The sequence below is a fragment of the Oncorhynchus nerka genome, linkage group LG6, assembly GCF_034236695.1.
Source record: "Oncorhynchus nerka isolate Pitt River linkage group LG6, Oner_Uvic_2.0, whole genome shotgun sequence".
Classification (NCBI taxonomy): Eukaryota; Metazoa; Chordata; class Actinopteri; order Salmoniformes; family Salmonidae; genus Oncorhynchus; species Oncorhynchus nerka.
The window spans coordinates 20,136,878-20,160,222 of NC_088401.1; the positions used below are offsets into that span (position 1 = coordinate 20,136,878).

At 45.6% G+C, this 23,345-nt stretch overlaps 1 protein-coding gene across 4 annotated transcripts in view; it reads right to left on the reverse strand.

Moving 5' to 3' along the window:
* LOC115130145 (brefeldin A-inhibited guanine nucleotide-exchange protein 1-like) overlaps positions 1–23,345 on the reverse strand; it is a 100,879-nt gene that overhangs the window by 56,387 nt on the left and 21,147 nt on the right. For 3 of the 4 annotated variants that reach the window (XM_029660950.2, XM_029660949.2, XM_029660948.2), the window contains exons 2-6: positions 10,536–10,566; positions 2,891–3,044; positions 2,535–2,681; positions 1,489–1,668; positions 805–858 (exon numbers count right to left, since the gene is read on the reverse strand). In XM_029660950.2, coding sequence (XP_029516810.1) covers positions 805–858; positions 1,489–1,668; positions 2,535–2,681; positions 2,891–3,044; positions 10,536–10,566 — 566 coding nt within the window. The remainder of the gene's footprint in view (positions 1–804; positions 859–1,488; positions 1,669–2,534; positions 2,682–2,890; positions 3,045–10,535; positions 10,567–23,345) is intronic. The other variant, XM_029660951.2, reaches the window with a different exon arrangement.

Sequence of the window (23,345 nt, forward strand, 5' to 3'; positions counted from 1 at the left end):
TCTGTGGCAGCTAGATGCTAGACACACACACACACACACACACACACACACACAGAGAGTGAAATGGAGGTGCCTCTCCATTTGTTTACCTGAAAGGCTGCTCTCAAACTGTCTTGCTCTAAAAGCCATTGTGTCAACACTACTGCTCGCTCTACTATAATGATGACATTACATTTACCATTCAATTCTATCAACTCTCAAATTCAATGATACGGCGCTCTATTTAAAAGGGATGAATGAAACTATCAACATCGAATGACTAGGAGGGTAAAAACCCTAGACAAACGCAGTGAGATGCAGAACCAGAGGAGAGGTAGAGCACATGAAGCTGATTACAGAAATGTCACCTCAGATTCTGCCAGCTATATTAACCCACTGAGCCCCGCAATGAAAACACCACACAATTACGCTCCATATCACTTCTGAGGATGGGACATGTGTGTCTCTATTTCTTAATCAAGAGGGTTAAGCCCAAACACACACAATGCAAACAGAAAACCAGTTGAAAGGCTCTGTCGCCTGGTATGAGCACACACACACACACACTCACACACACAACTACACAGGCGAGTGAATACAAACTAAAATGGAAATCGGTGCTGAAGAAAAGATTATGATTTGCAGGCAACAGAACTGAAGCCACAGCAAGCACAGCGCAACCACAATGCACATCTGCCCCATAGCTGGAACAGAGGAGGAGAAAGAGATAGATAGATGGATGGATAGATGGACGGAAGGAAGGAGCCGAATGAGCACAGTTCAGAGTTCAGATCATGCAGGTCAAGGCAGTCCTGTTGGCTTTACCTGGCGGTCACGTTTTCTGGAAGCCAGAGACCAAGATATCTTGTGATTTGTAAGCTATGTGTCCATAGGGGGGAGAAGTGTCAATCGGAAAATAAAAAGATGATATTAGAGCAAGATGATTAGAGCAAAGCTTCACACCTTACTTGAACCTCTGGTCAGAAAGTGGATGTTATACTGTCATCAGCATGATGGAAGTTAGAAAAAGTCAGTCAGGTTATATCAACTTAGATTGGTTATGTAGCTGTCAAGCTAGCCATGTTTAGCCTAGCTGTAGCCTGACACATAAACCCTTACGCCACCTTATTCATCTTCTATGTCATGATTATGACCGCGTAACCCATGCTTTAGGACGTAATTATTGATATATTTTTCTCTCTGCATTGTTGGGAAGGGCCCGTAAGTAAGCATTTCACTGTTAGTGTTTACCAAGCATGTGACAAAACATATTTTGATTTGAAGTGCTCAAATAAAGAGTTACCCTCTCTTTCCCTCTGTGTGTGTCTGTCTCTTCCCTCTTCCCTCAGTACAGTATCTATCAGTCTGTAGCCCTGTTTCAATATCCACACTAACACACCACTTCAAATGAAGCCATCTATTTGACGTCATGCATTCTAAGTGGCATTGTAAGTGCTTTTGTTAGTGTGGACACTGGGACCTTAGCATGCGTCTCAGAGCGGGACTTACTGCCTGGTTCTCCATGCGGGCGAAGATGACGTTGAGCATCTGAGTGAGTGTGGCCTTGGCTGTGGTCTGGTTGATGAGGTTCTTGCTGGCTAGGTAGATGTTGTAGCAGGTCCTGACCGCCTGCAGCACCGTGCCCTCGTGAATCTCTATGTGCTGGGAGGTCACCGCCGTCAACAGGGCCTGGTGGGGGGTGGGAGAGAGGGAAAGAGGGAGACGAAGGGGAGAGGGAGAAATATTCATTCATTCATAGTTTATCAAGGTCTTTCATGGCTACTCATAGCATAAATGATTTGTGTGAAAGACACAATGAATAGATTATAAACAGAGCTACAGTCCTCTGACCCCCCACCTCCCAGCAGGAACAACACAAACACAGCTATACTGGGCCAAGCTGAGCTGAGCCAAGCTGCGCTGAGCTGAGCCAAACTGAGCTGACAGCAGATTAAGGATAGAGGCTGAGATTTGGGCTGGTGTTTCACACCAAGGAGTACTGTACTAGGAAAGAACACTGCTCCTGCAAGACATCAGGCCCTCTGACTCACAGCACTTACTGTCAGTCATCACTTCTTAGCAGTCTTAATATGACCCTTCTCACAGCAGGAAAGTCATCTTGCAGCAACAGGAAATGTGAATTATTATGTAGACTAAAATTAATGGACATTTGATACATTTTCTGCTAAGGCAAATCAATTCTGAAACTTTAAATTGGAAATTACAAACTTTAGAATACTTGTTAAACCTTGAATACACTACAATTTTCATTTCCTGCTACGCAGGAAATTCTCTGTGACAACATAGGGATCAAATTAAGATAGTAGATCTGTACACCCCCCTCAGCCACTGCTTAGTGCACTTTCCTTAACCACTACCCTTCTGTCTACAGGTGAACGTAACACACAGACAGACTCACTATACAGATATATAACACTATTCGTGATTCCAAATAATCCCCATGCGGGAAAGCCCAGAAACCAACAACAGCAGGACACAGTATCCAAAACACACCCAGTTCCCAGCAGAGAGACCATAGAACTGCAGTAGCCGACCTTAATGATCTGTAGCTGCACCCCCTCATCTGTCTGTGGTCCCTGGAAGCAGCCGCAGATGGTCTCGATGATCCTGTCGATGAGCTTCTTGCCCGGGGCCGCGCTGTCTGGACCGCTGCCTGTCAGGTGGCCGTACGCTATCAGCTTCTACAAGACACACCCAAAACACACAGAGGAAGACAGTCAGAAAACCACAACTCCTGAATCCTATTCAGAAACACCCCATATACACATGAACTGTACTATGTATGAACAAAGCAATAAAGACATATCATTAATGGAGGAGAACCGCCAATGAATAGAATCCTGTAGCATAGACAAACAGGGGTCACGTCCTGACCTCCTCTGCCACTGACCTGTAAACAGTCTAGTGATGTGATGACGATGCGGGGACATTTGGACTGACATGCCAACTCAAACGGCAGGAAGTACTTGTCGGCCTCGACGAAGCTGGTCTTTGATTTGATTGGCGGAAGAGTGCTAGAATCTGATTTGCTGTCTGGAGGAGGACTAGAGAGAAGAGACCAAGGGAAAATCAAACCAAGATCATACAACCTAGTCTGTCCTCTACTCAAAGCATGATAAAAATATAACCTAGATTTAAACCAACATTTATTCTAGCATGCACAGACTACTAACAGTGTACTGTTTACGTATTTATACATGTGCTGTATGCAGCTCAATTTAATACACTGTAAGCAGCTAACCTTTACAAAGAAACACAACTGCAAAGTATGAGAGATCCATGGTGTCATACACTTGATAATAATGCTCTCAGCTCCGACTCTGTTGACTGTCTTTATACTGTCAAAAGCCTTTGTGGACAAAATTGCATCCTTGTGACTGTTGCTAAGGAATAAAACCAAGGAAAAATACATATTTGTATTTGTTGTCTGTCTTTATGGATCCCAGATCTAAACCAGGGGTCTTTGGCTGTGGGCTAAAATATTATACATCTAAACCAGGGGTCCTTGGCTGTGGGCTAAAATATTACACATCTAAACCAGGGGTCCTTGGCTGTGGGCTAAAATATTATACATCTAAACCAGGGGTCCTTGGCTGTGGGCTAAAATATTACACATCTAAACCAGGGGTCCTTGGCTGTAGGCTAAAATATTATACATCTAAACCAGGGGTCCTTGGCTATGGTCTAAAATATTACACATCTAAACCAGGGGTCCTTGGCTATGGTCTAAAATATTACACATCTAAACCAGGGGTCCTTGGCTGTGGGCTAAAATATTACACATCTAAACCAGGGGTCCTTGGCTGTGGGCTAAAATATTACACATCTAAACCAGGGGTCCTTGGCTGTGGGCTAAAATATTATACATCTAAACCAGGGGTCCTTGGCTATGGTCTAAAATATTACACATCTAAACCAGGGGTCCTTGGCTATGGTCTAAAATATTACACATCTAAACCAGGGGTCCTTGGCTGTGGGCTAAAATATTACACATCTAAACCAGGGGTCCTTGGCTGTGGGCTAAAATATTACACAAACCAGGGGTCTAAACCAGGGGTCCTTGGCTGTGGGCTAAAATATTATACATCTAAACCAGGGGTCCTTGGCTATGGTCTAAAATATTACACATCTAAACCAGGGGTCCTTGGCTATGGTCTAAAATATTACACATCTAAACCAGGGGTCCTTGGCTGTGGGCTAAAATATTACACATCTAAACCAGGGGTCCTTGGCTGTGGGCTAAAATACACATCTAAACCAGGGTCCTTGGCTCTAAAATATTACACATCTAAACCAGGGGTCCTTGGCTGTGGGCTAAAATATTACACATCTAAACCAGGGGTCCTTGGCTATGGTCTAAAATATTACACATCTAAACCAGGGGTCCTTGGCTGTGGGCTAAAATATTACACATCTAAACCAGGGGTCCTTGGCTGTGGGCTAAAATATTATACATCTAAACCAGGGGTCCTTGGCTATGGTCTAAAATATTACACATCTAAACCAGGGGTCCTTGGCTAAAAATATTACACATCTAAACCAGGGGTCCTTGGCTGTGGGCTAAAATATTACACATCTAAACCAGGGGTCCTTGGCTGTGGGCTAAAATCTAAACCAGGGTAAAATATACACATCTAAACCAGGGTCCTTGGCTGTGGTCTAAAATATTACACATCTAAACCAGGGTCCTTGGCTGTGGGCTAAAATATTACACATCTAAACCAGGGGTCCTAAACCAGGGGTCCTGGCTATGGTCTAAAAGGGGTATTACACATCTAAACCAGGGGTCCTTGGCTATGGTCTAAAATCTAAACCAGGGGTCCTTGGCTGTGGGCTACACATCTAAACCAGGGTCCTTGGCTGTCTAAAATATTACACATCTAAACCAGGGTCCTTGGCTGTGGGCTAAAATATTACACATCTAAACAGGGCTAAAATATTACACATCTAAACCAGGGGTCCTTGGCTGTGGGCTAAAATATTATACATCTAAACCAGGGGTCCTTGGCTATGGTCTAAAATATTACACATCTAAACCAGGGGTCCTTGGCTATGGTCTCTAAACCAGGGGTCCTTGGCTGTGGGCTAAAATATTACACATCTAAACCAGGGGTCCTTGGCTGTGGGCTAAAATATTACACATCTAAACCAGGGGTCTTGGCTATGGTCTAAAATATTACACATCTAAACCAGGGGTCCTTGGCTGTCTAAATCTAAACCAGGGTCCTTGGCTGTGGGGTCTAAAATATTACACATCTAAACCAGGGGTCCTTGGCTGTGGGCTAAAATATTACACATCTAAACCAGGGGTCCTTGGCTGTGGTCTAAAATATTACACATCTAAACCAGGGGTCCTTGGCTGTGGGCTAAAATATTACACATCTAAAAATATTACCAGGGGTCCTTGGCTGTGGGCTAAAATATTATACATCTAAACCAGGGGTCCTTGGCTGTGGGCTAAAATATTACACATCTAAACCAGGGGTCCTTGGCTGTGGGCTAAAATATTACACATCTAAACCAGGGGTCCTTGGCTATGGTCTAAAATATTACACATAAACCAGGGGTCCTTGGCTGTGGGCTAACCAGGGGTCCTTGGCTGTGGGCTAAAATATTACACATCTAAACCAGGGGTCCTTGGCTGTGGGGGTCTAAAAATATTACACATCTAAACCAGGGGTCCTTGGCTGTGGGCTAAAATATTACACATCTAAACCAGGGTCCTTGGCTGTGGGCTAAAATATTACATCTAAACCAGGGGTCCTTGGCTGTGGTCTAAAAATATTACACATCTAAACCAGGGTCCTTGGCTGTGGGCTATATACACATCTAAACCAGGGGTCCTTGGCTGTGGTCTAAAATATTACACATCTAAAGGGGTCCAGGGGGGGTCCTTGGCTGTGGGCTAAAATATTACACATCTAAACCAGGGGGCTGTGGGCCTCTAAACCAGGGGTCTTGGCTATGGTCTAAAATATTACACATCTAAACCAGGGGTCCTCCATCTAAACCAGGGTCCTTGGCTGTGGGTCTGGGGTCCTGGGCTAAAATATTACACATCTAAACCAGGGGTCCTTGGCTGTGGTCTAAAATATTAAACCAGGGGTCCTTGGCTGTGGGCTAAAACATCTAAACCAGGGGTCCTTGGCTATGGTCTAAAATATTACACATCTAAACCAGGGGTCCTTGGCTGTGGGCTAAAATATTACACATCTAAACCAGGGTCCTTGGCTGTGGGGGGCTAAAATATTACACATCTAAACCAGGGGTCCTTGGCTGGCTGGGGTCCTTGGCTATGGTCTAAAATATTACATCTAAACCAGGGGTCTAAACCAAACCAGGGGTCCTTGGCTGTGGGCTAAAATATTACACATCTAAACCAGGGGTCCTTGGCTGTGGGCTAAAATATTACACATCTAAACCAGGGGTCCTTGGCTGTGGGCTAAAATAAAATATTATTACACATCTAAACCAGGGGTCCTTGGCTGTGGTCTAAAATATTACACATCTAAACCAGGGGTCCTTGGCTGTGGGCTAAAATATTACACATCTAAACCAGGGGCTGTCCTTGGCTGTGGCTAAAATATTACACATCTAAACCAAAATATTACACATCTAAACCAGGGGTCCTTGGCTGTGGGCTAAAATATTACACATCTAAACCAGGGGTCCTTGGCTGTGGGTTAAAATATTACACATCTAAACCAGGGGTCCTTGGCTGTGGGCTAAAATATTACACATCTAAACCAGGGGTCCTTGGCTGTGGTCTAAAATATTACACATCTAAACCAGGGGTCCTTGGCTGTGGGCTAAAATATTACACATCTAAACCAGGGGTCCTTGGCTGTGGGTTAAAATATTACACATCTAAACCAGGGGTCCTTGGCTGTGGGCTAAAATATTATACATCTAAACCAGGGGTCCTTTGCTGTTTATGTATTTTTTAAACTAGGCAAGTCAGTTAAGAACATATTCTTATTTTATAATGATGGCCTACCCCGGCCAAACCCTCTCCTAACCCGGACGCCGCTGGGCCAATTGTGCGCCGCCCTATGGGACTCCCGATCACGGCCAGTTGTGATACAGCCCGGGAACGAACCAGGGTCTGATGTGACGCCTCTAGCATTGAGATGCAGTGCCTTAGACCCCTGCGTCATTCGGGAGGCTGAGGGCTAAAATATTATAGATCTAAACCGGGTGTCCTTGGCTGTGGGCTAAAATATTATTCAGCAGAACAACCACACCCAGACTGCACTGAGCTCTGATCCTAGGATGGAGGACATGAGAGAAGGAGGGGGAGAGAGAAGGGAAGGGCTGTGTTTGTCTTGGCAGAGAGAAAGGGATGACCTCAGTTTCTTTAGAGGGATAACCTCGCAGAGTGCAGTGGTACACGAGAGAGAGCAGGAGAGAAAGAGTGAGAGAGAGTGCGGGAGAGAACGAGAAAGTGAGAGCGAGAGAAAGAGGTGGATAAGGAAGAGAAGAGAAAGCATACAGAATTCTGAAAGATGATATGATAAGCATGATTGAGCATTTCAAATATAACAACCAATAAAGCCTCCAGATGTTGTTTTGAATGGTAATGTCCATTCTACTTATGCTAATTCTACGCTTGGGTCTGAGTCATGAGTCCTTGAGATCCTCCTTGTTCAGCATGCGTTCTCCCCTCTAATAAGCAACATACAGGATTTACCTGATCATGTTCATAATTTACATAAATGTAGGTTTAGCCAGATGAGAGAAAGCTAACAATATATTTAGCTACCGTTGCTTTTGGGGTTAACATTTTTGACAATTTTTTGCGTACAATTTTTTGCTTACAAAAGATCCTTGGGGATTAGTGATGTTAGGAGTGTTTCTTATTACTTTTCTGAAACCTGGAGGGCAGTGCACCTTAGTGAAAGGTTAGGTGTCTGTATATGGACTCCCTACATCCCTCCTCCTCCCCCACCAAAAATGAGCCCATTTGGGCAGGTCATCTGTGGGAGGAAGCTTAGATACAGTGTCTGTACGATCCAGTGAATCGTCCCTCCCACCTAGCCCACCTCCCTCTACCCACCCCATCAGCCTAGCTCCTCTTGCCACCCCCACAGCCTACCCCCTCAGCCCACAGCCTAGCTCCTCCACCCTACCCACCACCTCAGCCTAGCTCCTCTATCCACCCCCACAGCCTAGCTCCTCTTATCCACCCCCACAGCCTAGCTCCTCTACCCCACCCCTCAGCCCACCTCTCCCTACCCACCACCTCAGCCTAGCTCCTCTATCCATCCCCACAGCCTAGCTCCTCTATCCACCCGCTCAGCCCACCTCTCCCTACCCACCACCTCAGCCTAGCTCCTCTATCCACCCCCTCAGCCCACCTCTCCCTACCCACCACCTCTGCCTAGCTCCTCTATCCACCCGCTCAGCCCACCTCTCCCTACCCACCCCCACAGCCTAGCTCCTCTACCCACCCCCTCAGCCTAGCTCCTCTATCCACCCCCACAGCCTAGCTCCTCGATCCACCCCTCAGCCCACCTCTCCCTACCCACCCCCTCAGCCTTGCTCCTCTATCCACCCCCTCAGCCTAGCTCCTCTATCCACCCCCACAGCCTAGCTCCTCTTATCCACCCCCACAGCCTAGCTCCTCTACCCACCCCCACAGCCTAGCTCCTCTACCCACCCCCACAGCCTAGCTCCTCTATCCACCCCCTCAGCCCACCTCTCCCTACCCACCACCTCAGCCTAGCTCCTCTATCCACCCGCTCAGCCCACCTCTCCCTACCCACCCCCTCAGCCTAGCTCCTCTATCCACCCCCTCAGCCTAGCTCCTCTATCCACCCCCTCAGCCTAGCTCCTCTTATCCACCCCCACAGCCCACCTCTCCCTACCCACCCCTCAGCCTTGCTCCTCTATCCACCCCCAGCCTAGCTCCTCTATCCACCCCCACAGCCTAGCTCCTCTTATCCACCCCCACAGCCTAGCTCCTCTACCCACCCCCACAGCCTAGCTCCTCTACCCACCCCCACAGCCTAGCTCCTCGATCCACCCCCACAGCCTAGCTCCTCGATCCACCCCCACAGCCTAGCTCCTCTATCCACCCCCACAGCCTAGCTCCTCTACCCACCCCCACAGCCTAGCTCCTCTATCCACCCCACAGCCTAGCTCCTCTACCCACCCCCACAGCCTAGCTCCTCTACCCACCCCCAGCTTAGCTCCTCTACCCACCCCCAGCCCACCTCTCCTTACCCACCCCCAGCCTAGCTCCTCTATCCACCCCCACAGCCTAGCTCCTCTACCCCCACCCCTCAGCCCACCTCTCCCTATCCACCCCCACAGCCTAACTCCTCTACCCACCCCCACAGCCTAGCTCCTCTACCCACCCCCCAGCTTAGCTCCTCTACCCACCCCCTCAGCCTAACTCCTCTACCCACCCCCAGCTTAGCTCCTCTATCCACCCCCTCAGCCTAGCTCCTCTACCCACCCCCCAGCCCACCTCTCCCTATCCACCCCCGCAGCCTAACTCTCTACCCACCCCCTCAGCCTAGCCCTCTACCCACCCCCAGCTTAGCCTCTACCCACCCCCAGCCTAGCTCCTCTACCCACCCCCTCAGCCTAGCTCCTCTACCCACCCCCCAGCCTAGCTCCTCTACCCACCCCCGCAGCCTAGCTCCCCTACCCACCCCCAGCCTAGCCCACCCCCCAGCCTAACTCCTCTACCCACCCCCGCAGCCTAGCTCCTCTACCCACCCCCTCAGCCTAGCTCCTCTATCCACCCACTCAGCCTAGCTCCTCTATCCACCCCCCCAGCCTAGCTCCTCTACCCACCCCCCAGCCTAGCTCCTCTACCCACCCCCCAGCCTAGCTCCTCTACCCACCCCCCCAGCCTAGCTCCTCTACCCACCCCCTCAGCCTAACTCCTCTACCCACCCCCTCAGCCCACCTCTCCGTACCCAACCCCAGCCTAGCTCCCCTAGCTGACCCCAGGGGTCTCGTTTTGGCAGAGCTAGCCTAGCTGGAACATTGTGATCCAGCCCTGATCATCCAGTTCTGCTGTGGGTCTCTCGAGGGGGAGAGATACAGAGATGGGAAATGGAGGGAAAGAAAGAGGAGGAGGAAAGGACTGGTACTCATGGTACATTTCATTCCTCAGACCCAGTTACCGGGCAGAAAAGCTCCACAAACACACCCAGGTGAAAGCCAGCTTTTCTTTCTTTCCATTTCTCTCTCTCCCTCTCTAACACACACACACACACACACACACACACACACACACACACACACACACACACACAGGTTAGAGCCGGGCACTAGACAGGGGTCCATGAAAAAAGCCATTAATGACAGGGAGAAGGGCTTTTAGAAGTAGACCAGCTGGAGAGACAAATAAACACACTGGAGGACACACACACACACACTTTATACTCAAGGGCACGCCAAGGCGAGGTTTGCTTTCAAAACAAGCGTTCAAATGTACAAGAACTGTACAGGCAGAGACATTCAGTAAATCACGTAAATTAACCTGGATGTTTTCCTGAACAGAATTAAAACAAACATACCTTAATTTTTCAGACTCTTCCTTTATTTCCTCTGAAACAAGAGAGAGAAAGAGAGGGAGGGAGAAACCGTTAGAAACATTGATGTAACAGTCAAAGGGGAGGGTCAATTCTGCTCTATTTTACTAAACTAATGACATCATTGGGAATAGCAGATAGCAGGCACTGACAGCAGTAATGAATAGTGAGGTAGGGAGCCTGCTTATTAATGAATAGTGAGGTAGGGAGCCTGCTTATTAATGAATAGTGAGGTAGGGAGCCTGCTTATTAATGAATAGTGAGGTAGGGAGCCTGCTTATTAATGAATAGTGATGTAGGGAGCCTGCTTATTAATGAATAGTGAGGTAGGGAGCCTGCTTATTAATGAATAGTGATGTAGGGAGCCTGTTTATTAATGAATAGTGATGTAGGGAGCCTGCTTATTAATGAATAGTGAGGTAGGGAGCCTGCTTATTAATGAATAGTGAGATAGGGAGCCTGCTTATTAATGAATAGTGAGGTAGGGAGCCTGCTTATTAATGAATAGTGAGGTAGGGAGCCTGCTTATTAATGAATAGTGAGGTAGGGAGCCTGCTTATTAATGAAGTGAGGTAGGGAGCCTGCTTATTAATGAATAGTGAGGTAGGGAGCCTGCTTATTAATGAATAGTGAGGTAGGGAGCCTGCTTATTAATGAATAGTGCATTTAGCTGATTATCTAGCTTCTCTCTCGTCCACGGCTCCTTGTAAATGTCTGGGGAGTCACAGTGAAGTGTTGATTAATTCTGTACGTGGGACACACCAGGATGTGGATAAGATCCTCTTAAGACGGCAGGTAGCCTAGCGGTTGGGATACACACACTTGCGTGTGCATGCAAACAAACCCATTAAGAAGTTGGCCTGCAATGAGTATGTGAGTGTGTTTTACAATACACCCTCTTGTGTTTTGGTGTTGGGTAGACATTCCACACTCCAACACACCCAGTCATTGTGACAGTTCTAGACATGCCCTCACCGAGAGGAGTCTGGGTGTTGTGCCACTGTGCTGTGGCACAATTCACTCTGCTATGCACTGAGTGAATGTGGATTTGAGCTCTCTCAACACTGACTCAGGGGGAGTCTAGGAAGTGCTTAAAACATACAGTATAGCAACACTCATCAGAGCCCTCCAAAGAATACCAACCTCTTATTATTAACAAAGGCCACTAAAATAGTGACAGCTCAATTATTGATATTGCTTACGAGGCTAATTTTTTATTCAAAATCTCCTTGAGGGTCAAGTTAGTGTGCTACAGTACATGCCATTTAATCAGGTGTGGTTTCAGGGCCACTTTACAGTCTAGTACGAGCAGAATAACAGAAGCCGATAACAAGGGCTTTTTAATCACATGCAGAGTCATTAAATCATTATTCACAGTTATTAAATGATTATTTATATTTCCTTTTAAAATCAACTCTTCTACCCTATTTACATACCGGAAAGTATTCAGATCCCTTGATTTTCTCTAACTATTGTTATGTTACAGCCATATTCTAAAATGTATTAAATAAACACCGTTTCCTCAGCAATCTACACACCATATCCCATCATGACAAAGTGAAAACAGATTTCTAAAAATGTTTCCAAAAAATAAAAATAATAAAATACTTCATTTACATAAGTATTCAGACCCTTTGCTATTAGACTCAAAATTGAGATCAGGTGCATCCTGTTTCCATTGATTATCCTTCAGATGTCTCTACAACTTGAATGGAGTCCACCCGTGATTCAATTGATTGGACATGATTTGGAAAGACACACACCGGTCTATATAAGATCACACAGTTGACAGTGCATGTCAGAGCAAAAACCAAGCCATGAGGTTAAAGGAATTGTCCGTAGAGCTCAGAGACAGGATTGTGTTGAGGCACAGATCTGAGGAAGGGTACCACAAAATGTCTGCAGCATTGAAGGTCCCCAAGAACACAGTGGCCTCCATTCTTAAATGGAAGAAGTTTGGAACCTCCAAGACTCTTCCTAGAGCTGGCCTCCCTGCCAAGCTGAGCAATCAGGGGAGAAGGGCCTTGGTCAAGGAGGTGACCAAGAACCCAATGGTCACTCTGACAGAACTCCAGAGTTCCTCTGTGGAGATGGGAGAACCTTCCAGAAGGACAACCATCTCTGCAGCACTCCACCAATCAGGTCTTTATGGTAGAGTGGCCAGACGGAAGCCCCTCCTCAGTAAAAGGCACATGACAGCCCAATTGGAGTTTGCCAAAAGGCACATAAAGACTCAGACCATGGGAAACAAGATTCTCTGGTCTGATGAAACCAAGATTGAACTCTTTGGCCTGAATGCCAAGTGTCACATCTGGAGGAAACCTGGCACCATCTCTACAGTGAAGCATGGTGGAGGCAGCATCATGCTGTGGGGCTGTTTATCAGCAGCAGGGACTGGGAGACTTGTCAGGATCGAGCCAAAGATGAACGGAGCAAAGTAAAGAGAGATCCTTGATGAAACCTGCTCTAAAGTGCTCAGGACCTCAGATTGGTGTGATGTTTCACTTTCCAACAGGACAACGACCCTAAGCCCACAGCCAAGACAAGGCAGGAGTGGCTTCGGGACAAGTATCTGAATGTCCTTGACTGGCCCAGCCAGAGCCCGGTATTGAACCCGATCGAACATCTATTGAGAGACCTGAAAATATCTGTGCAGCACTGCTCCTGACAGAGCTTGAGAGGATCCCAAATACAGGTGTGCCAAGCTTGTAGTGTCATACCCAAGAAGACTCAAGGCTGTAATCACTGCCAAAAGTGTTCAACGAAGTACTGAGTAAAGGGTCTGAATACTTATTTAAATGTGATATAAAAACCTGTTTTGTCATTATGGGATATTGTATGTAGAATAATGAGTAACATTTTCTTTAAATCAATTTTAGAATTAGGCTGTAACATAACGTAGAAAAAGTCAAGGGGTCTGAATACTATCCAAAAGGCACTGTATATGAACAAGCATATAGGCTAGAGCATGGCTCTATGAATCTTCTTTGTGTCCCTGTAGAACAGATCTGAAAACACCAGTCTGTCTGTACAGAGGGCTGCTGCCTTGATCTTCACTGATCTGAAGACATGTCAGGTGACACCAGTCTGTCTGTATAGAGGGCTGCTGCCTTGATCTTCACTGATCTGAAGACATGTCAGGCTGACACCAGTCTGTCTGTATAGAGGGCTGCTGCCTTGATCTGCACTGATCTGAAGACATGTCAGGCTACACCAGTCTGTCTGTAGAGGGCTGCTGCCTTGATCTGCACTGATCTGAAGACATGTCAGGCTACACCAGTCTGTCTGTAGAGGGCTGCTGCCTTGATCTGCACTGATCTGAAGACATGTCAGGCTACACCAGTCTGTCTGTAGAGGGCTGCTGCCTTGATCTGCACTGATCTGAAGACATGTCAGGCTACATCAGTCTGTCTGTATAGAGGGCTGCTGCCTTGATCTGAAGACATGTCAGGCTACATCAGTCTGTCTGTATAGAGGGCTGCTGCCCAGTGAGGCAGTTTTAGTCTACGGGGCTGTAAAGCTGCACTGATCTGCAGGCAGTTTTAATCTACGGGGCTGTAATGCTCCAGTGAGGCAGTTTTAGTCTACGGGGCTGTAAAGCTCCAGTGAGGCAGTTTTAGTCTATATGGGCTGTAAAGCTCCAGTGAGGCAGTTTTAGTCTATAGGGGCTGTAAAGCTCCAGTGAGGCAGTTTTAGTCTACGGGGCTGTAAAGCTCCAGTGAGGCAGTTTTAGTCTACAGGGGCTGTAAAGCTGAGGCCAGGGGCTGAGTGAGGCAGTTTTAGTCTACAGGGGCTGTAAAGCTCCAGTGAGGCAGTTTTAGTCTATAGGGGCTGTAAAGCTCCAGTGAGGCAGTTTTAGTCTACAGGGGCTGTAAAGCTCCAGTGAGGCAGTTTTAGTCTACAGGGGCTGTAAAGCTCCAGTGAGGCAGTTTTAGTCTACAGGGGCTGTAAAGCTCCAGTGAGGCAGTTTTAGTCTACAGGGGCTGTGAACATCCAGTGACGTACAGTACCAGTCAAAAGTTTGGACACACCTACTCATTCAAGGGTTTTTCTTTATTTTTACTATTTTCTACATTGTAGAATAATAGTGAAGACATCAACACTACGAAATAATACATATGGAGTAATGTAGTAACCAAAAAAGTGTTAAACAAATCAAACTATATTTTATATTTGAGATTCTTCAAAGTAGCCACCCTTTGCCTTGATGGCAGCTTTGCACACAAAGCCTTCCCTATCTCATCTTGGATTATCCAAGGCCTGAGGTCATCTGCTTTTGGCCTAAAGAGCAGGAATCGTGACTTCACCAAAGAAATCAGAAATACAGACATTGTCATTCTACAAGAAACATGGTATAGAAGAGGAGATGGACCCACTGGTTGCTCTCTAGGTTACAGAGAACTGGTAGTCCCATCCACCAAACTATCAGGTGTGAAACAGGGAAGGGACTCCGGGAGAATTGGTATAGAGTAGACCTAACGCAATCTTTTAAATTAATCAAAAACAGGAACATTTTATATTTGGCTAGAAATTCAAAAGGAAATGATCTCAACAGAAAATTTTAAAAAATGTTATCATGTGTGCTACCTATATCCCCCCACTAGAATCCCCATACTTTAATGAATATTGATTTCCCCTTCCAGGATGGAGAAGCGAACATTTCCAGGCCCACGACCATGTACTAGTCTGTGGCGACCTAAATGCCAGAACTGGACAAGAACTGGACACATTCAGCACACAGGGGGACAAACACCTACCTGGAGGTGACAGCATTCCCTCCCCCATATGCTCCCCTAGGCACAACTACGGCAACATAACCAACAAAAACGTGTCACAACTCCTGCAGCTCTGTCGCACGCTGGGTATGTACATAGTCAATGGTAGGCTTTGAGGGGACTCCTACGGTAGGTACACCTATTGCTCATCTGTTGGCAGTAGTACTGTAGACTACTTTGTCACTGATCTCAACCCAGAGTTTCTCAGAGCGTTCACAGTCAGCCCACTAACACCCCTATTAGATCACAGCAAAATTCTAGTCTAACTGAACAGAGCAATACTCAATCATGACGCATCAAAGCCAAAGGAACTGAATAATATTAAGAACTGCTATAGATGGAAGGAAAGTAGTGTGGGAACCTACCAAAACACTATTAGGCAACAACAAAGTCAATCCCTTTTAGACAACTTCCTGTTCAAAAGGTTTCACTGTAATAGTGAAGGGGTAAACTTGGCAGTAGAAAACCTAAACAGTATATTTGACCTCTCAGCTTTCCTATCAAATTGTAACGTTTCAAGCAGACAACCTAAGAAAATGAACAACAATAACAAATATTTTGACGAAGAATGTAAAAACCTAAAAGAAATTGAGAAACTTATCCAACCAAAAATATAGAGACCCAGAAAACCTAAGCTTACGTCTTCACTATGGTGAATCACAAAAACAATTAGAGGTTGACCGATTAATCGGCATTGCAGATGAATTAGGGCCGATTTCAGGTTTTCATAACAATCTGTAATCTGCATTTTTGGACGCCGATTAAAGACAATTACATTGCACTCCACGAGGAGACTGCATGGCAGGCTGATCACCTGTTATGTGAGTGCAGCAAGGAGCCAAGATAAGTTGCTAGCTAGCACTAAACTTATCTTATAAAACAAAAAAAACATAAATCTTAACATAATCACTAGTTAACTACACATGGTTGATGATATTGCTAGTTTATCTAGATTGTCCTGCGTTGTATATAATCAATGCGATGCCCGTAAATTTATCATCGAATCACAGCCTACTTCTCCAAACGGGTGATGATTTAACAAGCACATTCGCGAAAAAAGCACTGTCGTTGCACCAATGTGTACCTAACCATAAACATCAATGCCTTTCTTAAAATCAATACACAAGTATATTTTTGTAAACCTGCATATTTAGTTAATATTGCCTGCTAACATGAATTTCTTTAAACTAGAAAAATTGTGTCACTTCTCTTGCGTTTTGTGCAAGCAGAGTCAGGGTATATGCAGAAGTTTGGGCTGCCTGGCTCGTTACGAACATTTCTGTCACAACTTCCGCCGAAGTCAGTCCCTCTCCTTGTTTGGGCGGCGTGAGGTCGACGTTCTAGCCATCGCCGATCCACTTTTTATTTTCCATTTGTTTTGTCTTACACACCTGCTTTCAATTCCCCAATTACTTGTTCATTATTTAACCCTCTGTTCCCCCATGTTTGTTTGTGAGTAATTGTTTATTGTATTGCGGTCCGTATTTGTGGCCTTGTATTATTACGACGTGTTATATTATTTGAGTAAAATTGCTTTCATTACATCTGCTGTCCTGCGCCTGACTCATCTCACCAGCTTCACACAGACACATTACAATTTCTTCCTAACAAAGACCGTAATTAATTTGCCAGACTTTTACATAATTATGACATAACATTGAAGGTTGTGCAATGTAACAGCAATATTTAGACTTAGGGATGCCACCCATTAGATAAAATACAGAACGGTTCTGTATTTCACTGAAAGAATAAACGTTTTGTTTTCGAAATGGTCGTTTCCTGAGTTGACCATATTAATGACCTAAAGCTCGTATTTCTGTGTGTTTATTATATTATAATTAAGTCTATGATTTGAAAGCAGTCTGACTGAGCGGTTGTAGGCAGCAGCAGGCTCGTAAGCATTCTTTCAAACAGCACTTTCCCGCGTTTGCCAGCAGCTCTTCGCTGTGCTTCAAGCATTGCTCCGTTTATGACTTCAAGCCTATCAACTCCCGAGATAAGGCTGGCAATACTACAGTGCCTATAAGAACATCCAATAGTCAACGGAATAATGAGATACAAATGGTATGGAGATAAATAGTCCTATAACTCCTGTAGTAACTACAACCTAAAACTTCTTAACTGGGAATATTAAATACTCATGTTAAAAGGAACCACCAGCTTTCATATGTTCTCATCTTATGAGAAAGGAACTTAAACATTAGCTTTTTTTTTTTACATATATTGCACTTTTACTTTCTTCTCCAGCACTGTGTTTTTGCATTATTTAAACCAAATTGAACATGTTTCATTATTTATTTGAGACTAAATTGATTTTATTGATGTACAGTTGAAGTTTACATACACCGCGGCCAAATACATTTAAACTTAGTTTTTCACAATTCCTGACATTTAATCCTAGTAAAAATTCCCTGTTTTAGGTCAGTTAGGATCACCACGTTATTTTAAGAATGTGAAATGTCAAAATAATAGTAGAGGGAATTATTTATTTCAGCTTTGATTTCTTTCATCACATTCCCAGTGGGTCAGAAGTTTACATACACTCAATTAGTATTTGGTAGCATTGCCTTTAAATTGTTTAACTTGGGTCAAACGTTTCAGGTAGCCTTCCACAAGCTTCCCACAATAAGTTGGGTGAATTTTGGCCCATTCCTCCTGACAGAGCTGGTGTAACTGAGTCAGGTTTGTAGGCCTCCTTGCTCGCACATGCTTTTTCAGTTCTTCCCACAAATGTTCTATAGGATTGAGGTCAGGGCTTTGTGATGGCCACTCCAATACCTTGACTTTGTTGTCCTTAAGCCATTTTGCCACAACTTTGGAAGTATGCTTGGGGTCATTGTCCATTTGGAATACCCATTTGCGACCAAGCTTTAACTTCTTGACTGATGTCTTGAGATGTTGCTTCAATATATCCACATCATTTTCCTATCTCATGATGCCATCTATTTTGTGAAGTGCACCAGTCCCTCTTGCATCAAAGCACCCCCACAACATGATGCTGCTACCCCCGTGCTTCACGGTTGGGATGGTGTTTTTCAGGCTTGCAAGCCTCCCCCGTTTTCCTCCAAATATACTGATGGACATAATGGCCAACCAGTTCTATTTTTGTTTCATCAGACCAGAGGACATTTCTCCAAAAAGTACAATCTTTGTCCCCATGTGCAGTTGCAAACCGTAGTCTGGCTTTTTTATGGCGGTTTTGGAGCAGTGGCTTCTTCCTTGCTGAGCAGCCTTTTATGTCGATATAGGACTCGTTTTACTATGGATATAGATACTTTGTACCTGTTTCCTCCAGCATCTTCACAAGGTCCTTTGCTGTTGTTCTGGGATTAATTTGCACTTTTCGCACCAAAGTACGTTAATCTCTAGGAGACAGAACACGTCTCCTTCCTGAGCGGTATGATGGCTGCGTGTTCCCATGGTGTTAATACTTGCGTACAACTTTTTGTACAGATGAACGTGGTACCTTCAGGCATTTGGAAATTGCTCCCAAGGATGAACCAGATTTGTGGAGGTCTACAATTTTTGTTCTGGGGTCTTGGCTGATTTCTTTTGATTTTCCCATGATGTCAAGCAAAGAGCCACTGAGTTTGAAGGTAGGCCTTGAAATACATGGCTTTAGAAGCTTCTGATAGGCTAATTGACTCAAATGATGTCAATTAGCCTATCAGAAGCTTCTAAAGCCATGACATCATTTTCTGGAATTATCCAAGCTGTTTAAAGGCACAGTCAACTTAGTGCATGTAAACTTCTGACCCACTGGAATTGTGATACAGTGAATTATAAGTGAAATAATCTGTCTGTAAACAATTGTTGGAAAAATGAGTTCTGTTGTGCACAAAGTAGATGTCCTAACCAACTTGCCAAAACTATAGTTTCTTAACAAGAAATGTGTGGAGTGGTTGAAAAATGAGTTTTAATGACTCCAACCTAAGTGTTTGTAAACTTCCAACTTCAACTCATTTTCCCGTTTGTACTTTAACTATATTGCACGTTACAACACTGTATATAGACATAACATGACATTTGAAATGTCTTTATTCTTTTGGAACTTCTGTGAGTGTAATGTTTACTGTTAATTTTGTATTGTTTATTTCACATTGGTTTATTATCTATTTCACTTGCTTTGGCAATGTAAACATGTTTCCCATGCCAATGAAGCCCTTGAATTGAAATTTAATTAAGAAGAGAGAGAGAGAGAGAGAGAGAGAGAAAGAGAGAGAGAGGCAGAGAGGGAGGAGAAAGAGAGAGAGAAAGAGAACGGCAGAGAGAGAGAGAGAAAGAGAGAGGCGGAGAGAGAGAGAGAGGAGAGCAAGAGAGAAAGAGAGAGAGAGAGAGGAGCGCAAGAGAGAGAGAGAGAGAGAGAAAGAGAGAGAGAGGCAGAGAGGGAGGAGAGAGAGAGAACGGCGGAGAGAGAGAGAGAGGAGAGCAAGAGAGAAAGAGAGAGAGAGAGAGTGAGGGGAGAGAAGGGGTGAAGGAGAGCGAGAGAGAGGGTGAAGGAGAGTGAGAGAGAGAGTGAGGGGGAGAAGGGGTGAAGGAGAGTGAGAGAGAGAGTGTGAGGGGGAGAAGGGGTGAAGGAGAGCGAGAGAGAGAGTGTGAGGGGGAGAAGAAGGGGGTGAAGGAGAGCGAGAGAGAGAGTGTGAAGGAGAGCGAGGGGGAGAAGGGGTGAAGGAGAGCGAGAGAGAGAGAGTGTGAGGGGGTAGAAGGGGTGAAGGAGAGCGAGAGAGAGAGTGTGAGGGGGAGAAGGGTGAAGGAGAGTGAGAGAGAGAGTGTGAGGGGGAGAAGGGGTGAAGGAGAGTGAGAGAGAGAGTGTGAGGGGGGTAGAAGGGGGTGAAGGAGAGCGAGAGAGAGAGTGTGAGGGGGAGAAGGGTGAAGGAGAGTGAGAGAGAGAGTGTGAGGGGGAGAAGGGGTGAAGGAGAGCGAGAGAGAGAGTGTGAGGGGGTAGAAGGGGTGAAGGAGAGCGAGAGAGAGAGTGTGAGGGGGGAGAAGGGTGAAGGAGAGTGAGAGAGAGAGTGTGAGGGGGGAGAAGGGGTGAAGGAGAGCGAGAGAGAGAGTGTGAGGGGGGAGAAGGGGTGAAGGAGAGCGAGAGAGAAAGAGTTCCATAACGTTCTGTTCAAGAGCAGCTGAACTCGTAACACATTCTTGTGTGAATCAAGACAAGCTGACGTCCATATATCTGACCTCTGCACCTCACTGAATAGCCCATAACCTGCTAGAGCCTGACACATACATATTTCATATGGACAAGCCTACAGATTTGTTCTGCCTCAAAACATATTACCCGCAGCCATCCAATCCCACAACCCTAGATGCATTCTTTCCTTGGCTAGATCCCAAACACAAACAGAGAGCAGGGTAGTATTATTTCAAACCAGTGTTTCTCATTCAAGTGTGCACATTTTGGTTCCAGCCCAGCACTTACACCCCCAGGAATGGATTGCGCAGTCACCACCCATAGCAACATCAGAACACAGGTGTCTGCTGAAAGACCTTTGTAATATAGCAGTGTTAACTCAGTCCTGGCTGGGAGAGTTGTGAAGATGAAACCGAGGCTCTGTGCTACTGTGACTGTTCAGACAACATGTCCACTGCATAGCTTTTTACTGCTTCATAAAGTCTGATTCAAATACAAGAGAGTGTAAGGAGCCATAAGAACGCAGTGATGGGCCTCCCGGGTGGCACAGTGGTTAAGGGCGCTGTACTGCAGCGCCAGCTGTGCCATCAGAGTCCCTGGGTTCGTGCCCAGGCTCTGTCGTAACTGGCCGCGACCGGGAGGTCCGTGGGGCGACGCACAATTGGCCTAGCGTCGTCTGGGTTAGGGAGGGCTTGGTCGGTAGGGATGTCCTTGTCTCATCGCGCACCAGCGACTCCTGTGGCGGGCCGGGCGCAGTGCGCGCTAACCAAGGTTGCCAGGTGCACGGTGTACCCTCTGACACATTGGTGCGGCTGGCTTCCGGGTTGGATGCGCGCTGTGTTAAGAAGCAGTACGGCTGGTTGGGTTGTGTATCGGAGGACGCATGACTTTCAACCTTCGTCTCTCCCGAGCCCGTACGGGAGTTGTAGCGATGAGACAAGATAGTAGCTACGACAACAATTGGATACCACAACATTGGGGAGAAAAAGGGGTAAAATTTTTAAAAAACGTAGTGATATTAATTTAATAGGTATACTTCGGCCCTGTATTGGCTAATCTCTTGGGCATACTTCGGCCCTGTATTGGCTAATCTCTTGGGCATACTTCGGCCCTGTATTGGCTAATCTCTTGGGCATACTTCGGCCCTGTATTGGCTAATCTCTTGGGCATACATCGGCCCTGTACATCTCTTGGCCCTGTATTGGCTAATCTCTTGGGCATACATCTGCCCTGTATTGGCTAATCTCTTGGGCATACTTCGGCCCTGTATTGGCTAATCTCTTGGGCATACTTCGGCCCTGTATTGGCTAATCTCTTGGGCATACTTCGGCCCTGTATTGGCTAATCTCTTGGGCATACTTCGGCCCTGTATTGGCTAATCTCTTGGGCATACATCGGCCCTGTATTGGCTAATCTCTTGGGCATACATCTGCCCTGTATTGGCTAATCTCTTGGGCATACTTCGGCCCTGTATTGGCTAATCTCTTGGGCATACTTCGGCCCTGTATTGGCTAATCTCTTGGGCATACTTCGGCCCTGTATTGGCTAATCTCTTGGGCATACATCGGCCCTGTATTGGCTAATCCTTTAGGCATATATTGAGTTGTTAAAACCAAGGCACACAGAAAGTGTTAGATTGGAACGTTGGGGTATGTTATCTACACTGTGAGCTACATCAGGTAATTAGTTGAATGTGTAGGTAGTGTTTATGAATAATTGTCACCAGTTGTGTTGAGTGCTGAAACCATGGCAACGCTAAGAGTTAACCAGCGCCCTTAGTGAGACAGATAGACAGAGTAATATCCTGGATACCCCAGGAAGATTTTATTGATGTGAAACTGGATCCCCAATTTGGTGTCTATCCCTCCCAAATAACACCATTCAACTGACACACACACACACACACACACACACACACACACACACCTATTATTCATTTAAATCCCATTTTCACCAAGTGAACCATGATAGCACTTGTCTCCCAATGCTGTTAGGAATACAGTCAATGTTATGTGACTAACTTCACCTTTTTTGCCCGTCTCTCTGCCCTATAATTGACCATCTCTTCCACAAGTCACAGAGTCCCAACATTCACCCAGCAGCACTATAAACAACACATTAGAAGTCATAATTATCAAATTCATCCTGTACTGTCGGTGTTCTGGTCTGCTGTAGTAGTTCTGCTGAGAGCTGGCCTTGACAGGCATTGTGTTAAGTGTGTTTGGGTGTTCTGAGTGTTCTGGGTTTGAGTCCAATCAAAGGGCATAAACAACACTGACTCTAGCATGCTTCCCCACCAGTAGCCTCTCAATCACACATGACAATGCTGATGCCCATCTGAGTGAGTGCTTAATGTAATTGAAGAATCCATAGACTCTAACCACTTCTGGGAAAATTGGAACCCACTAAACAAACCACAACACGAAGAGTTATCTATCCAAAACAGAGAATTATGGATAAACCACTTCTCTAATCTTTTTTGGTTCTATAACAAAGAACAAACAGCAAAAACATATACATGATCAAATACAAATCTAACAATCAACTATTAAAGACTACCAGAACCCACTGGATTCTCCAATTAAATTGAAGAAAAGGCCTATGGTGCTGATGGTATCCTAAATGAAATGATAAAATATACAGACCACAAATTCCAATTGGCTATACTTAAACTCTTTAACATCATCCTCAGCTCTGGCATCTTCCCCAATATTTAGAACCAAGGACTGATCACCCCAATAACTACCATACGTTATGAGTCAACAGCAACCTTGGGACAATCCTCTGCATTATCATTAACAGCAGACTCGTACATTTGCTCAGTGAAAACAATGTACTGAGCAAATGTCAAATTGGCTTTTTCCCAAATTACCGCATATGACAGAC